Genomic DNA, 19,394 nt, shown 5'->3' with positions numbered 1-19,394 from the left:
TGTTATGTTGATTTGCATCTGTTGTCATAAACTGCACGTCGTTTGCACTTGTCGGCCACCGTACAATACCCTGTTTTTTGTCTGGTAAATGTATTTCAGTGAAGCTTTAATCAATAGCTTATAGCACTCAAATCCTAGCTTGTGTTTGATATCACAAGATATCCTGAGGCAGAAGAAAATAAATGGAACAATGAGAGAGGAGCTGTCATGGTAACTCACACTATGAAATGGTGTGATATTGTAACTCACACTATACAGTATGTTTCAATCTGATTTGTTTGCTTTGCTCACACGGTACGTTCGACCAGAAGTTCTCACATGCCAGAAAGCCAATCAGATCTGACTAGAGCTGGAATGCTCTTTTATTTGGGGAGTTTTAAGCCAGCCTACACACGACAGATCGGACCGACCCAAAAGTTTGTTGGAACGACTGATTCATGGCCTAAGAGAGTGTCTGCAACCAACCATTCACAATTACAAGTAAAGTAATACTCTTGCAAAGAGGAAACACTGCTTTAAATATCACCCTTCCTAAAAGGAATGCTTCCCTCCCTGAAGCGTGCAGGGTATCTGGGAAACGAGGCGGTCCATTTCAGCTCTATTGGTTCTGGCTGGCGGATTTCATCTGACCTGAAGGCCAGCGTCTTCACGGCATCGATTTGTGAAATGATTCAAGTCCAAGGGCGCCCATTACCGACTGGCTCTAGGTCTGACCAGTGGCCATACTTCATTATTTATAACTTAAGCAAAGGGTGGGAGCTTGTGGCTCGCTCTGCTTGCCCCTGGCTCACTCAGACTGCGCTGGGCAGGGCTGGACAGTGTCCATTTATGTTTCTATCCAACTCTCACCGCAAAGCTGAGGCGGAGGCCTCTGAGGGGAACCATGACTTACTGTTAATCGAACTCTTGTCTTTAAGCTTGTGGGGGGTTGAGGCTAACACATACGCTAATCAAAGCTAATCCTGACCCTTCACCAAAGGGTTTTCTCATTTGAGGCATACACACTGCTACCGCCTGCTAATACATGACAGCTAATCTTGGTTGGGGGGTGGGGGTCTGATTTAGCTCCATCTCACATAGTATTGACGCTTGACCAACATGGACAGCATCTATTCAGTGGCAAATTAACCCTTTGTCACTGACTTGTCAGAGCCATGTAGAGAAATCAATAAAGGTTTTGAGTGTGCGGTGCTATCATTCACCGCAGCTACTGAACATACTGTAGATAAATTGCAAGATTCACCGCAGCTACTGAACATAGATAAATTGCAAGATTAACACAACATTATATTTTTGTAATGGATTTCATGTGAATACATATGACATTGTGATCTACTGACTTTACTTATAAAATGTATCTAACATTAACTGATATTGTCAACCATGGATATACTGTCTGCCATCTGTCTGAACTGCAGCCTTTCTCACTCTGTTTGTTTTACTGTAATATTCCAAATCATATTGCACTAGCTTGTGAATATGTGATTTTTAATGCATGATTTCTAACTGAGAACCGTTTCTCTTCCAACACCGCCCTCCTACTTCCCTCTTCCTCTGTCCTGCTAGGCCTGCCAACTGGCTGGAGTCATTCCAGAATCCAGGATGCCTAACTGTCAATGCGCAGAGCGCTGTCCCTCGGAACAATGAAACGCTCGGCTGGCAGGGGTCCGAATCCAAAGATCATCTTTGCCGTTGAAATGAACCTCTGAGAGCGGGAAGAAGGTGGAGATGAAGCCTACATGTGTTTGTGTGTGTGTGAGCTGGGGACAGAAGTGGGAGAAGAGGCATGAAGAGAGAGAGAATGAGAGAGAGAGAGAGAGAGAGAGGGGGAAGAAATCAGAGAAAAAGGATAGCATCAAGTATAGGAAAGAAAGAGAGAAAAGAACAAGAGAAAAGTGTATGACAAATAGTCCTCTAGAAGAGAAATGTGTTGTTCATGAGGTCATAAATTGATGTGCATCCACTGGTGGATAATTAGTGTTTCATTATAGCACACAGCTATTTCTCCTTTGCGTCCTTCCCAATCTCCATTCACCTTTCAACCATTTCCATTGCTGCCCAAATGCTATGGGGATGCATAGACCCATTGGAGAAAAAAAAGTCTACTTTGGTGTATTTTAAACCATCATGGCTGATGACGAGTTGAACCACTCTTGCTGCACCTAAGTGCCTCTGAGTATGGTATTTTGGTCCTAGCTGCTGATAAATTTCTTCCTCTATTTTGCTCTCTTAACTGACCCCTATTACCTCCGAAGCAGATTGGGAAGGTCTTATCATTTTGAGAGTCGTAAGGCACACACGCACACACGCACACACACACGCACACAGGCACACAGACACACAAACATACACATATGGAGAGATATGGAAACTCTCCACAACAACTTCACCACTCATTTGCTGACAGGGGGGGCACATCTCAGGGATGGACATGTGTAGCCCTTTGAAGGGTGGTAAACAAGATCGCCGGCCTGGTGTGGGTCAGGTCTGTTAGGTCCTGTTTTTTTTTTTTTTATCTGATTGGCTGACTGGCCAGGAGAACTTGAAATTGGCTTGGTGGAGTGTGCTGAGGCATGTGATAACCCACTGCTGTGCTCACCAAGGTGGAGAGGGAGGGCCGGGAAATTCAAAGAGGGGGGTCACCCCTGGCAGGCTTGGCAGGGAACAAGCTTTATTTATTTCTTCCACTAACTATACCCCAAATGCATGGCTCCAGCACAAACTGCTTTGCAGCTAATACCATATAGCAGCTTTACTACCAATTACCTGACGATTTCAGCACAAACGGAATTTTTTTGGACAGGAATTTCTGCGTGAGCTGTAATGCTAAATGATGCTTGGATAATAATGCTTAGAAAACACTCAAGTTGGCTGCGGCTAAATGATAAAATTATAAAAATTCAGACCCTTTATTCTGATGCATGGCAACAAACAGGCTTACCTTGTCCTTCCTCTGCTTCTCATCTTGATATATGAGCCACCTCTCCCCGTCGTTGCTGTAGGCCACTTTATAGGAGCCCACAAACTGCACATGGCCGAAGTCTTTTGCCCCCTGGGTTATGATGCCGGTGATTTTAGTAGGAACCAGCATGTCAACCTGAGGAGCAGGAAACAGAGAGATGGCATGTCAGTGGGCGCGCACACAGAGCGAGCTGACCAGTAATGCCATGTTGACTGTCTCAGTGTGTCGCAATAAGTACATCTGACAGACTCGTGAGAGAGTGAGAGAGAAAGAGAGAGAAAGAGAGCGAGAGGGGGGTGAACTCAGGCCCAAGTAAGCCATCGCTGCAGGTAGATGCAGAAAGTCAGCAGCATGCTGTCAAACCAATCCACCTTATTTCAGCTGGTGGAAATCTTTGCCTGTTTCCTCTTGGAAAGGCTTGAAAACATGTTTTAAAACAACAGATGACTGGAAGAAAAAGATGGAGAAGAGAAAGAAAAGAGAGAAGGAACGAGAGGGACAGAGAGAGAGAGAGAGAGAGAGAGAGAGAGAGAGAGAGAGAGAGAGACACAACAAAAAGAAAGAAAAACTTCAGCTTGAATTATTCACAGCATATTGAACTACAGGGCTTAGTTGCAGTTTGAGCTCAGCAGAACAACAGAAATCGCCAGCCGCAGCAGCTTCTAAGGCCAGACTGCACCATTTGGGTTAAATTTTTAATACCGAGCTCATTTGCTTCTGGTGTTCTATTAGCACTGTGCCTGGCTGTTGACATAATGTTGTTTTATTCATTTGGGCTTTGCACTTTATCATTTCCCCAACTGCACGGGCTGCACAGTGTCAGTCTGATGTATGCAGGACCGTATATGGCAACACAGCACTCGGTGAAGAGGTGTTATAACCCTTTCAGTTCACAGCCAGGTCAGGAATACATTAGTGTTTCAGAGAGAGAGAGAGAGAGATAGAGAGAGAGAGACTTGGAAGAAAGACAAAGACTTGGAAGAAAGAGGGGATGGATGGACTTGAGGGCTTGATTGAGAAAGTAAAGATGAGGTAGGAAAACAGACTTTTAAGGAAATAGAGAGAGCCAATTTGGCAGAATCATGGAATTATCAGCATGGTATGTGTATCCTTGGCACACTCATCAGCCGACTTTGACCTCAGACGAAGGAGGCCAAAAGAAGTGGTGGAAATCAGACAAGTATTTCAAAAATGGATTTTGTGAGAGTCATTGGGTAAACAGCTCTTTTCTGTCTTAGCGGGTATGTGTTCTGACAGTTCAGTGTCATCAATTTGAAACATTTTGAAAATCACTTTGAAAATGTTAGTTTTTCCTCATGCACACAAAAACTTAACTGCAGAATTTACAAAAAAACATTGTAACAAAATATGGCCTTGGCTTTACACAAGATTGCAAATTAAATAGTTACCATATCATTTTTATAGTACAGAAATGGTTCCCATGAACATTATTTATACTGTGTACAGTATATACAGTGCATATACCACCATCCCTCCTCCAAGGGTCATTTTTGTTCAGTAGGAATTTCAATTGCTTTATGACAGAGAACAAACAGCAGGGAATTTGTTATGGCATGGCATATAGTCCTCTAGAAGAGAAATGCATTGTATGTATGGACATGTATATAGTCTTTCATGAATATTCCTAATTGGTTAAAACCAATGACAGCACTGAAATGCAAACACTTTCCAAATGCACACACCATATCAAATGGAGGAAGATCTTGTTTTCTACAGCTTTAATGATAAAAGATAAACACACAGAACACGGCAGGATTTTACTTCTTACTGGCCTGAACATTGGCATATGTTGCATTTAATACCATACACTCTGTATAATTACACAAAACAATAATGATTGCATTACATCAGCAAGTCATTTTTGTACACGTGGATAAAAGGGTGCAGCATATTTTCGACCTTAAAGGTTTCATCATCCCTTTATCCCTTTCATCTGCTTCAATTCATTCCGACAGACGTTATTCTATGAATAAATACGCTCTGGAATACGCCAGGCTTCGCTGTGACACTTGTAAAAGTCCGAGACCAAGGGCAATCTTTCCGAGTCCAACAAATTGGGCCCATCATCAAAACAAAGTCATGCTTGAAGTGGAACCTGAAATTGCGGTCACAGGTAGCGGTCAAAAGAAAGGACGCCCCAAGCAGAACACACCCTCCCCATCCCACTGTCCAAACCTCAGCAACACCACCCACCTCTTCCTCTGCCACCCTTCCTTTCCCCCGGCTGAGCTCTTTTGCTTTGATAACTGCGACTATATTAAGGGCGAGATAAGCTTGTTAAAGCTGCTGCCTTCCCTCCGACGAGGAGAGCGCCCTGCGTCTTTTAACCCTGGTACACACGCAGGGGCTTTTGATGTCTCTGTGGGAGCCCCCATCCGTGGGCGTGTGTCAGTGTCACCGGGAATCAGTCCCAGCGCACCGCGCTCTCCTGCCGACGCCTCCAGGGGCTTACACAAAGGCACAGGGGACATGGAGAGCAATGCCTCCCGCAGACAAGCCCTTATCCCACTCTCTCTCGCTCTCTCACTTTCTCTGCACTGCAATTCTCTTTTAGTCCTTTGCTAAAGCTTAAAGAGTCGCCATCGCAGAAAATTAATTTGAGATTAGCAATTAGCTTCAGCCTCAACAACAACACCTTTGGGTATGCAATGAGATCCTGCGTGCTTTGAGCTCAGGCCTGTGATCCACTCTGCCTTTTAAAATAGAAATGAGAGAAGAAGTGAGGGAGGAGAGAAAGAGAGAGAAAAAGAGAGAGAGAAAGAGAATGTGGGGGTGGGGGTACATCAGCATGTGAGTTGGCGTCGTAACCCCCACCATCCTTGTTTGAAGTGATGGTGTTTCTAGTGGATAAAAATGAGCATAGAGCTCCTTTAAAGGAATCAAATTAAATACACTCTGTAGAGCCATGCCACCAGGCTTAGCTCCCTCAAGCTGGGATAATTTAATTGTATATTGAGGACTCATTTCATTTACAACACCCTCTTTTACTGACCCATTTTCTTACTGCTGGAAGACAGAAAGCACGGGAATGTCTTCACTCTAGGAGAGATTGAAACGTATGCATAAGTAAAACATGCAGGTGTGTGTGTGTGTGTGTGCACGCGGTGTGTGTGTGTGTGTGTGTGTATCCACCTTGCCATGTGCCGCCCATGCCCCGTGTCATGGAATTCATGATTTTTATATCCATAAGTGGTTTATGTCCTGATGTTTCTTAGTTTTTTTTTGTTATGTGTCCTCATGTCAGAATAATAGGTGGAATTCTTCCACATCTGACATGACTGTTACTTCATTCAAGAGTTAGATCAGAGATAAGAAACAGAAGGTCATGTTTTTGCCATGTGTCACAGTTGTGTGTCACAGGGTGCATCTTCTATGGCAGTAGTTATCTGCTCTGGATTGCCATCTCCTGTCAGCCTGGAAGAATACTTAAACCCTGACTATTTGCTTGTTTAATTAGAACAGCTGATGCATGTTGTCTCTCCCTTGATGCGCATCATTGTAAATAAAACTCATTGCCTGAGTTGGTCTTCATTCATCTGTGGCAGCTATCAAAATTACCATTAATTAGCACTTACACTTACAGTGAAGCATACACAATATTTCATCTGCCCACTATTACAAGATTGTTCATATGTAATAAATGAAATGAAACAGCATCAGGTTTGATTATAAATTGAAATGTGTGAGAAATACCTGTTTCCACCTCTGTATTCATGATATACGATACACATTATCGCTGAATGTTCGACAGCATGCTGCTAACTGCAGACCATACATGTAGCTATATACTGTAAGTGTTTAATGGGAAACAAGGGTGAAAAGGGGACCACATGAGGCCATTGAGTCATGCAGCAGTATGTGAGAGCAGAGATGTGACAGCACTGACATACACACACTGGTCTGACCACCCCCAGAGGTCCACCTGAGGGGAAAAATCGTCCACTCTGGTGGCTTTGAAGACGGTTGTCTGGCAGGACTGCAGAACCAGAGGAGCTCAGTCAGCGAGCGAACAAGAGAGAGAGAGAGAGAGAGAGAGAGAGAGAGAGAGAGAGAGAGAGAGAGAGAGAGAGAGAAATAGAGAGAGAATGACATGCCTGTGTTGATGGCCGTTTGTGCCCCCAAGCCTGGCCTGCAGCATGGGCGCTGCCAATAAATACAAGGGCCTGTGTTTTGCGAACACGCGTGGCACTGTGTGTGTGTGTGTTACTTGGAAATGAGGATATGACAGACACACACAGTGCTACTCCACCACCACCACCACAACAACAACTACAGCAGTGGGAAAGCCTCTTCCAGACAGTGCTGGCACCTGCCCCGCGGCACGTGTACCTCATTGAGGTGAAAAACAAAAATGTTTGCGCCGTTCTCAACGCTGCCTATAATCTCATCACAGCTGCGACACACACACACAAACGCACACGCACGTCTTCAAATCGGCTTTTCAGATTTGGGAAACAAAGACACAACAAAGACAAATGAAAGGATGGCATGCAAGCGAGGGAAGCAACGGCGAGAGTTGAAAGTGTCAATGGGAAGATGCCACCAAAACGCACAAACGCCACGCGAGGCAATTAGCCTCAGAAAAGGGCTGCTGTCATTTGTATTCATCACGGAAAACCCCCACAGCCAATTTCTGTCTTCATCTGAGTCGCTTTGTGCCGAAAATCTCCCTTTTTTTCATCCCTTAAAGATTAATTAGTTCCAGTGTTTAACAAACTGCCTGCAAAATGTGTATGTGGGGGAGGGGTAGAGAGAACGAGTGAGAGAGAGAGAGCATGCGCGCTCGCACAAGAAAGAGAGAATGATTTAGACTGTCACAGAGGCCAAGGAAGAGAGAGAGAGAGAGAGAGAGAGAGAAGAGAGAGACAGTGACAGCGACTAACCAAGAGAGAGTGAGACAGAGAAAGAGAGTAAAAGATGTAAACGAAGGAGGAGGAAAAGGGAGAATGAAATGACAGAGCAGCATGGCTGGAGAGAGGAAAATCATTTTTATGAGCGAGAAACATCTCGAGTTTCAGGCAGCGACCAAATGTCTAATGAATGAATAAGCAATGAATAAGCATAGGCCTTTCTTCCTTCATCTATAATTTACACCAGCGAGGCTCGGTTAAGTGCACTACAGAAGATGACTTGGGCATAAATTCACCTGTGTGTGTGTGTGAGGCCATGGAAGAGAGAGAGAGAGAGAGAGAGAGAGAGAGAGAGAGAGAGAGAGAGAGAGAGAGAGAGAGATGATTATGATTACTCGTGGATCTTATAGGGGATCAAAGCTCCGATAGTCACCAGTCACCACCTCTTATTGGCTCATTGCCAGTCTCATGCAGCAACCATAATGAATATTCTGCATTATTTACAAACTGCTTTTAGCCATCGCCTTCGCTCAGAGTACCGTTGCAGATGCCAGGATAGTTAAATTCCCTATGCACACATGTGCACTGAATACAAATATACATACAAATACAGACACAAGCGCAGGCAAAGGCAAAAGCACAGGCACAGGCACAGACACAAACACTGACACACACACACACACACACACACACACACACATACGCACACACACATTCCTCCTCGGTGCTCCATCAGTTAAAAGAAGCACACCTCCGAGAGCATCAATAGCTCAAGCCCATCATGATTTAGCCAATCGTTAGAAATGAGAGACTGGCTGACTGACAAATGGAGACTGGCTGACTGGATGGGATGCGATTGGCTGGGATTGAATGGGAGGCGATTGGGGTGGGATGTGATTGGTTGGGATTGAATGGTAGGGGATTGAGGTAGCCTGCTCACATGCACACACTCCGCACAGAGACAGAGAGGCTCAAGGATGGGTGACCTTAACAGGATATTATGTATCCTATGGAGCATATGATGTGTTAACTACACACTATTACAAAAGCATACCACAGACTTATGACAGGGGCACTGATGAAATAGAGTGAGAGGTGTCTATCTGAAAATCGAAGACACAATATCGCTCAATGCAATATGATAGCCAAGCTACTTCAGGATGAGATAACAAGTCCAAGTATTGCATTCAGTCTGGGGGACATTATTACTGTTAATGGTGCAAGGTTTAGTTTCACAGATCTATTTGAGGGACAATATGATCTCCCCACTGATCTGGCCACTTCCCCTAAAATAAATCAGTAAGAAGGCACAGCCACGTTCAATGCTCAGAATGTACTTCCTGACTATCCTGTAACTAACTCTCCCTCTCTCTCTCTCTCTGTCTGTCTGTCTGTCTGTCTGTCTCTCTCTCTAAGTTTAATTTATTTTTTTTGTTTCTCTCCTTACGCATTCTATCTCATCTGTATTCTGGGGCAACGTCCCTTCTGCTACCCAGCATTCCAATCATCCCGCTAACTGATCACATAGTCATTAAGGGCCTCCACTCCACTGCTGGCACAAAAATTCAGACCATGTTGCTTAGTTAGTCATTCGCAGATGATGAAGGATTTCCAAAGTTTAAGTATAACACTTGACATTTTGAAGAGAAAAAAGGACAAAAAAAGAAGTAAAAAGAGGGATGGGATATATAATGGGACTAAACAACTAAACCAGTTCAACAATACTCTGGGGTGTGTGGGAGCTACTTTTATGAGCAGTAAATGAGGGTGAATGCATCTTTCCCTTACCCAATGATAGCTGTATGAATGGGGTAAATTCATTAGTGCCTCAGCTTGTAGGAATCAAATTACATTGGGTATAGTAGGACAGCACCACTAGCTTAGAGTGCAGTGAGGAGCCCAGATGATAATGCGCCTGAAATCAAATTAGCATCGGAAGCATTCCAGCGCTAGTCTTGGCGACTTCCGAGATTGTGCCCTGACACCGCTCCACTGACTGGCTGGCTGGCTGACGGACTGGCAAAGGTCTCGGTGACTTTCCCAGAAGTGCAAGGAGATGCGAAAGGGCTGAGCGCCAGCCACTGTCTCCCTTTCTCAAGACTGAAAGTGCAAATAAATAACAAAAAAAAAGTCTGGAGGGATTTACAACCTGGCCTGCTGATGTTTGGACAGAACCTGCTAGCGCTCTGATTTTTATGTACACAGAGAAAAAAGAAACAACAATGAAGATAAGAAGAGAAAGTGAGCGGAGAGGTGGGCACAATCAAAAACTGGCCAATCCGGAAGATTAAAAACAGATGCCAAGATGAGACTGTGGAATTATTACGATTACAAACCACGCGCGTGTTGATATATTCAGCTAGTGAGCGGCATGAAATGACTATGTAAATAGGCCCTCCATTAACCTGCTCTTCCCATCCCATTTGTATGCAATGACTTGCAGATTCATTTTGTATACATCGCCTCTTAAAATCTCATTCTATCGCCCCAATGGGATTCTAAAGTGCAAACCGTGTGATTGGATGGACGGTTCTGTCAGGCTATGCTCGTACATTTCTGATATGTGTTGGAGTTGGTTGTTGTGTATTTTTGAAATCGGCCAAAAAAAAAAAAATCCATAAAAGAAATAGAGCTTGAGTTAAATCAAGATCTATAAAAAGGAAAGCAATCTTTCAGTGAGACACAGTGGGAATGCAAAAAAATACAATGTGTGCTGGCGCTTTAACTCTTTGGCTTGTACAGTGGATCAAGGAGGCATCATGAAATCATTATTTTTTTTTCCCTCTTTGTCCAGGAAACTGGGAGGCTTTCTGGATAAAGAACCATAATTACTTCTGCTAGACAACATAGTTGCAGGTATAGTGGCCCACTATTGATTCTCTAATGCACCAGGGTAATAAGACAAATTATGATAAAAGGCTTCTCCGGCCCCAAGTGACAAAGGCTTTTAGAGGCATTATAATTTGGGTTTGCCAGGATGTTGAGCAACTTCAGGCCCCTTAAAGATGAGCACCTCTACCCTGAATCAATGCAATAATAAAGAGAATCCTACTTGGTCCAAAATCGTGTACACTGTTACAAGTACATCACATACACTTAAGAGAACTCTGAGGCTTGTCACTGATTATACTTACTGACCAAAAGTTGCTCTGTGTAATTTCCAGTTGCAAAATTTAATCAAAACAAAGGCAACTGTTGCTTTAGTATAGATGCTCTCAGCAAATACACTGCTTTAACCAAAATCTTGCTCTTGGCGCAAAAACAAAATACATTGTTCTTACAGAACGGTTCTGGCACAGAAGTAAGTAACTCTAAGACCTTCTACACAGTCTCATTGTTCTTAAGAGAGCCTCTCTTGTGTCTTGGGCCGTGGACAGGAAAAAGTCTCTCCTATGAGCTGTGAGTGGCATGCAAATATGAAATAAACCAGAGACACATTTTATCACTTCTCTACCCGTAGTGCACAACAACTGATGCACAACTTCCATGCAGTTTCTTTTGCAACCTTTGCAACCTTGTGGAAACAAACACAAAACAACAATGATGGCAACACTATTTGTAATTAATATTTTTGAGCCTTGATTGTAATTAGAGTCATGGAATCCAGAGGAAATCAGTCTTGCTTTTGTCTTCAAATAATGTCTAACACCTTTCTTTCTCTCTGGCAGATGGAGGCAACTTACATATGGCAGGAGCTTATGCAAACAGTTTGATGCTCTTTTGTCCTTTCAAAGAAGAAATCCGGCGAGTTAAATCTCATTCCTCGAGGTCACAGAGTACTGTCAGCACAAAACTCAGCTCAATGTGCTACAGCCAGCAGCTAATGTAGCCAGGCAGCTACAGTGCTATACTCTGGGGGCATGTACATGGGAGCTCACGGACATGCCCCCAGAGTGTAGCGCCGTAGCTACCTGGATGCGTTAGCTGCTGGCTGTAGCAACTTGAGCTAGGTAAAACAAATTGTTTTCATTTTTTCGATAGTACTCAGTGACCTTGAGAAATGAAGATCTGTGTGAAAACTCGCCGGATTTCTCCTTTAAGTTAACACATATCACACATATTATTTTTTGCCCTTGCCATAATGCAAATTGAATTTTATGTCTGCCATTCATGTGATGGGATTCAGCCCCTTCTATCTCAGAACATCAACACAAATCCTTCAGTAAAGATGTTTTTTTATGGAGTATTTCCACTTCTTTCTATTTTAGTTTGAACTTTTAATTCAAATCTGCTGCGTTGTCCTCCTAAGAGCTGGCATAGAACAATTAACTGATAATGGAATTAATTAATGCACAATTACTTGGCGTTAAGAACTGATTGCACTGCCAAAGAGCTTGTATGCCCCTGTTGCTCTGAATTACATAACGCTTGGACGGTTCATATGACGGGACCTTCAGACCTCACTGACCACTGCAAGTCTTATTGCTCAGTCCAAGCACAAAGCACAAAGCCCTGGCCAGACACATTAACAAACTGCCAAGGAGGTTGCGCCAAGGACTGTGGTCAATCACACACGCTCCTCTTAGGCGTTAAGAGCGAGGGCGCGAACCCTGGTCAACATTAGCACGGTCCAATTATGGAATCATAACGGCCACTTCAAACTTTTCGTTCGGGAGGCCGTCCACATCAGACAGTGCATTAGCGCCGTGGCTTAATTATCTGCGCACTACAGACAAACAGCGCCCCATATTTGTCACTGTACGGCAGATAATTAGCTGCGAAAACACCAAGGCTGTCGAGTGACAAATGAGCAAAGGAAATGGGACTTCCAAGTGGCTCGAATATAACCTTCACAGGTTGTTAAGACCACACTAAATAGAGACATTCCCATCAGAGGAGCGTGATTAGTAGGATGCATCATGTGACAAGCATTGCTGCTGTACTCATTCATCATCAACACGAGCAAGGGTGGGGCATGAGCAGACTACCATACTGAAAATGTCCATTTAATTATGTATCCAGATTTATCCAGAAAGATCATCTATTTTTGGAAATATGGATCTATCTGTTTTTGGAAGGCAATTAGGACATCACTAAATGAGCTGACTGATTGATTGATTTTATTTCCTTGCATTTTGTATCAGATTGTCTCGAATATGTACCTGTGATATAAAGAAAGCAAGCACACCATATTTCCAACTCATTGTGTGGAAAGGCTGAGTCAGGAACCAGTGAGGTGAATCTACAGAGAGAGGTGAGTGGAGACGAAAGGGCCTAGAGTGAGTCAAAATGACACCGATGAACCCCTTCCACTCCCCTACTGCTACTTCATCCCTGTGCCATGTGTCAAGGTTCGCCTGACGAACTGCGCTTTTCATCGGCCGATTCAGCTCATTTCCACAGCTGTATGCAAACAGCAGGAGGGCTGTCAATGCCCCGGCAAACCGGATATATCAAATGGAACATGAAAACATAGTCTGGGTCTGCTCACAATGGAAAACCAGGTCAGGATTTTTTTTTTTTCTCGACTGGGGGAGTGGCAAAAACTCTCCATATATTTCCTAGGTTTCAGTGTAAGCTATGTATCAGTGTTATGCCCTTGAAAGTGCAGATATTCACGCAAACATGCTGTATGTAAATGGCAAAGTTACTAAAAAAAACTCAAATGTTCATTGTCTTTGTATGGGTTGCTACCAAAACCACTTGTACGTTCTATAAAACACCACACAGGAGATTTTCTTCCCTAACATTTCATTCAAGGCCAAGGCTGGTTTGGATCTGAACTTGCCTCTTGTATATCTGATTTGAATACCTTTGCTTTCTCCGCTCTCCAAATCAAGGCTGTGCAGCGGTGGTTAATTGTGTTAATGAGGCGAGAACACTTGACACGGCATGACAGATTTGCTGCTTGCACAGGTCACAATAACGCCCATTAGTCACCCCCTCGCCTTCCCTCTCCACGGTCCTTCAGCTGCTCTGTTTGGACAAACAGTGAGTTGAAGATGTCAAACAAAACGTCTCTCAGACAATCTCTCAAAGAGACACAAACTACAAAATGGCTTCTGCCCATTAAACACAAAAACCTCTTAGGGATCTAAGTTCTTACAGACAACGCAAGACTCAGAGTGAAAGTTCCATAAACTTTAAAAAGTCTACATATGCAAAAGAGGTAACAGGAGCACTGCTTGTATCCCTGATTCCACTGGTGCTCTTGGAGGGGAAATGGTAATTAGTGGAAATAGAGTTCAAATATGTGCAAACAAAGTTATTGGCATACAAATCCAGAACCAGGCACTCAAGTGGATTGAAATGGTAAAAAGCCTTTATTTTATTGGGCTGCTAACCAACACAGATGCAGACACCTAATGTATGCACCTGGTTGGACACATGGAAAAAGGCACAAAGCTTTTAAATGCTTGCAGCCAATGGAATAAAGGGTCTTTGCCATTTCAATCCACTTGAACAGAAACACCCAGTGTCAGGTTGGCATGTGGTTGAGGTCAAGATCCGCTGAAGGTTTTTATATAAACAAATCACATCCAAAGGTGGTCTCTATATTGCTGAGGTCAGACATAATGTCTTTTAATGTTATCTTTCTTTCGTATTTAACATTATCTCTTCTATTTCACATCCAAACACCTCGACACATCACTGACTTTTCTACTTTCTGTAGGAGTGCACTGATTGAGTGCTGTGCTGTGTATGGGAAGGGGGATGGGAGTGTCAAGAGTGTCTAGAGTGACAAGAGCCGACATATTTTGCATTTCTTATCCAGCCGACGCCAAACTTAACACTACACTCACTTGTGCCAGTAGCATGATACATGCCAAGTGTGAAGACAAATGGACAAACAGTTTGCTATGCAAATAACACACAGGCACACAGACAGATGTTACTGGAACTAATACATTTTTTTGTGAGTATACCCACATTATTTGTCTAACATTCCATATGGTTCCAGCTTTCTTTTGTACTGCTATAACATTCAGCAGGTAAAGAAAAACAGCTCCTGCTGGCAAAGTCCCTGTGCTATGTGGCGTGCCTGTTAATGTGCATAATTAACAAATCTGTTTCTGCCAGCTGGAATGCCTGGCAGCTCTGTGCAACGGCTTTCATACTTCATCTTGAAGCTTTGTTGAAGATTATGATTGGGAATGTTCTCGCAATCTGAAAATTGTATTTCTATGTGCTACAACCACCATTTTAATGTAGATTTTCTTTGCTACTCTGGTGCTGGTATGGACGTTCATAAATCAAGATTAACTTTGTATGTTGAGAAAATTGTGAGAGAGTTTGTAAAGAAAATATTGCATTGCAACTAGAGGTGGCACCAGTTGGATGAAACTGCTGGATCTCTTCACTGAAAGCTGCCATTATTCAATGGCACTCGCTAAATCAATTATATATAGGTCTAGTGACACTACACTGTTTTTTATCACAAAGGATTGAAATTTCACATTAGACCTTCAGAAGCTCCTTTGACTGTAGGCAGACACTAGAGCTGTGCTCTCTGTATTGTGCTGTACATGCTGTTTGTATCATAGTATAAGTAATAGTGTTTAACAGTTAGTTAATATCCCATTAAAACACATTGTTTTGGGATTAGATGATATTTCTATCATTTGCTTATGTTTTATTCTAATATAGTCACTGCCTGCAACAGCCTTGAATCCAGAGGCTATACAACTTTAGTTCACCCCACATTATACACTTACAAAAATAATTTTTTGCCAGAACCCAACAATGTATCTCTCTTAGTGCATACGTGGTGGTCACATGTACTTCATTAGTACGGTATATGTAAACTACATTAGCACATTATGTTGCATCCATCAATTCATAATCAATAAATAACTATTAATACTTACTGGGCCTGGCATAGAATGTTCAGACATAGTGCCCATAGTGGCTGCTAATGTGCACCAACATAGTGAAGTGGATAAGTGGGCAGATTGCACTCAGTGTTTTAGGTGGGGAAGAAGGGTGTCACATCGCATAGCTTTCAAACAGTCTGAAGGGGAAACCAATAAACAAAATCCTTTCATTATGCAGAGTTTAAGGGGAAGGAGCCAGACATGGAGGGGAGAGTAGAGGTAGACTTGGAAAAATGCCGCTAAAACAAAACTTACAGTAATTGGATCAACAACTCAGAGTGGCAGTTGAAAGCAGAGAGCTGGGACAGCGAGTTAAATGTGCGAGTGGGAGGAGTGGAATGTTTTGCTAGACGGGTCGAGCCACCCGACGCTGAATCAGCACATTAGAGAAGCAATCAACAAGGAAGGAGGGAGAGAGAGAGAGAGGGAGAGAAGAAGGGAGAGAGAGAGAAAGAGAGAGAGATGACAAAAAGGGAGAGAGAAAGAGAGAGAAGGAAGGAGAGTGAGAGAGAGAAGAAGGGAGAGAGAGAAATATAGAGAAGAAGGGAGAGAGAGAGAGAAAGAGAGAGAGAGATGACAAAATCCTCTGATGTCTGTGTCATTGACAATCTCTCAAACAGGGAAAGGCGAAACACTCTTAGTCAGACAGATGAAAAAAACGAAAGAAAACACACACACACACACACACATACACACATAATCTCAGCTGCACTTAAAGAGTTTGCAGAGGTTTATAATTGGCTTGCTCAACAGCTTTGGTGGCTCCAACAGCTTGACGAGATACATCATGGCTGTGTTGTTTATTCTGCTTGATCTTCAGAGTGGCAGGGGAAAAGACTCTTCAGTCCTCAATGACTAATGGCTATTTAAATAGTCTGGGCTGAGAAAGGGATTTCTCCCTGAGGATCTGGCTGGTTTACTTTTTGGGCAGACGAAAAAGAGAAAGTTAACAGCAGCATACAGTATGAAATGTCAAAAAGCCAGAATGTGAAATGTAGGATGTAAAAAAAAAATGGAAAAAAAAAAGATTAAATACATACAATCCAACAAGTTCTGTCAGAAACCAATAAAACGTAACACTATCGGGGGGAAAGCCAAGCAGAGGAAACCAAGATGATATCTGTCCCAACAGACTTTTTGTCTGATTTGTTTTTGTATTACAACAGCCACACAAAATAAGGAGACACAAAAACACAAACTGAACTCCCGAGATAAGAAGCAAAACCGTTGATTCAGTGGCGAAGACTGTTCCTATGTAGTCAGGCTGTATGTGTGAAGTGGGCAGGGTAATTTCTGCTACTGCGACACTGGAGTTGTCTTGATGAATTGGAATACTTAATTTGTCATTAAGCTTGATTAATTCCATTAATCTGTCAAGTCTAAAATTGTTCTGTAATGTCACTGGTAATCGATTATTCACCATAGCAACAGCTATGGAGAGGATATTTCGTGTGTGTGTGTCCTTTTTACAGATACACATACTTTTACACATACTCTCTCACTTTTGTGTGTGTGTGTCCTTTTTACAGATACACATACTTTTACACATAGTCTCTCTCTCACACACACACACACACCAAACACACACACACACACACACACACACACACACACACACACACACACACACACACACACACACACACACATAACCATAAAGGTTTATTATGGATTGTTGGACAACATGTAATTGCCTTTTTATTCACAGCCACTATAGTTGGAGCAGATGTTTTTAGAGTGTTACAAAATATTGTTTAATATAAAAGGCATTCAGAACATATTTGATGATGGTGGAGGTTACTGTCCAATGTTTATAACAATATCAGTTGTATTAAATGGTTCTTAGAGTGTAGCCTGCATATTGTGAATGTAGATAATACAATGTGATTTTTGAATGTTAAAAGTGCAATTGGCGAATAAACTCTAAATTAAAGGTGGATAAACTGTGTTTACTTGCATTTAGCCTCCACTACATCCCTGAGCTTACCTAAAACAGATCAAATAATGTTTCAAACTTCTCTGGGCCAAGGGATGCTGACTTGTTGCCAGAAAATTACATTGACATACAAAAAGACCTCATAGGGCTCTATCTTGCACTCTATAGCGCAATTGACTTTGTATGTATCGCATGTACTGTATCATTGCTATCTGACGTGCAGCTAGCTTTTCCCTCCACAGACGCACATCGGTAAATTAGGGAATGAACTTGCGCTCCCGGGGGCGGTTCAGCGAAAAGAGGAGGCATGTTCCGGCGAAAAACGTTACCTGGGGCTATTTTGCAGTTTCAGAAAACAATTCCGCCACAGACCAGAAAAAACCTAGTCTAAAGTCAGTGGCGCACTATTCAGATTCTATTTTAAGGGCGCATGCTTGGCCATAACTTAGTGTGTGCACAACTATTGCACAGTGAGATGGAGTACATCTTGGGACAGAGAAATAGACGCGGGAGGGAGAGGGTCTGCCGGCCCAGACAGACCTCTCTCTCCCTCAGTGAGGAGGAATGTAGGCTTTGACAGATGTCTGGCATCTCCTGGCAATGATATGTAATCGAAAACACTCAGTGTAATTGAACGAACATTCGGCATACTGAAGATACGCTTCAGGTGTTTGGATAGGTCAGGAGGCACTTTACAGTAAAGTCCCCAAAAAGTCGCAGCATTCTTTGTGATGTGTTGTGTTTTACACAGCATTTCCATGAATCATGGATGTGTTGATGACATAAATGAGTAAATATTAGAGGACTTAAGGAGACATGATGTTGAACTGCCGATACCATTTAACCCAAATGCCCCAGCAGCAGCACAGGAGAGGAGAGCTTATCTGACAGAAGATTTGCATCGTCTATAGTGAGGTAAGCAAAATAATCTCGGTCAAATGTCAGACTACATTGCAAAAATCTCACTATGCATTCATAACCTTGTGATTCAGTTAGAATGAGCCCAAAACATCAGAAAGTATGTATTTGTGACATTTCTTGATGTACATTTTGTCAAAAAGAAAAATGCCAGCCGTGAAAACAATTGTAACAATTCCTCCCACGCCTGTTTAACCGAAGCTAATTTGGGTGGATTTCTCCCATCCCCATACAATTCCACTTCTCTGTCTTTTATGACCCTGGTGAGAACGTCGGTCTCCTCGGCTGTGAACCGCTCCTACAGTAGTGTGCGCCTGCCAAATCATCCATTATAATAGCAATCCGCCATGGAACAAGCGCGCCTGCTTTAAAAAGGGAATGTGAGATGACGCTCTGATTGGTTTATTGCACCCAAACCACACCTATGAGTAATAATGCTACTTCAGACCAACCCATTTTAGGGCGCAAAGATTAATTTATCCAGTCGGTATAATAGCAACAGCACCCGAGATCCGCCCACAAAGCTACTTGCGTTTTGCGTTTGATACTTGCGTTTCAGATCATTAAGATAGGGCCCATCTTTTTTCAGAAAGGACTCTCAAATGCCAAATGCCTAGGTGGATGTGTACTTCTTGGGAGTATTGTCAGCTTTAAAATACCTGATTGTTGTTGAAAATGTTGATATTGTATTCAAGCCATGTCTAGTTTAAATGGAGCCATGGAGGACATATAGAGACTGGAAAAACTCATTACACATTCTATGATTAAAATTCAGATATAGGTGCCTGAATAAGGATTTTTTTTTCCTTTTCATACCATTACATTTCAGATGATGCAGCGTGGACTTTCTGTTATTTATGTGCATCGGGTGTTTTCGCCTGCCTGGAAATTGA

The 19,394-nt window shown here is 42.8% G+C and overlaps 1 protein-coding gene across 3 annotated transcripts in view; it reads right to left on the bottom strand.

Annotated features, from left to right (window-relative positions):
- The window catches only part of edil3a (EGF-like repeats and discoidin I-like domains 3a), a 127,972-nt gene that overhangs the window by 9,946 nt on the left and 98,632 nt on the right, over nt 1-19,394 (bottom strand). For all 3 annotated transcript variants that reach the window (XM_048244166.1, XM_048244167.1, XM_048244168.1), the window contains one exon: nt 2,942-3,097. In XM_048244166.1, the coding sequence (XP_048100123.1) occupies nt 2,942-3,097 (156 nt within the window). The remainder of the gene's footprint in view (nt 1-2,941; nt 3,098-19,394) is intronic.

Source organism: Alosa alosa, chromosome 5 (assembly GCF_017589495.1).
Source record: "Alosa alosa isolate M-15738 ecotype Scorff River chromosome 5, AALO_Geno_1.1, whole genome shotgun sequence".
Lineage (NCBI taxonomy): Eukaryota > Metazoa > Chordata > Actinopteri > Clupeiformes > Clupeidae > Alosa > Alosa alosa.
The sequence above is the reverse complement of the archived record's forward strand: the minus strand, read 5'-3'. Positions and strand labels throughout refer to the sequence as shown.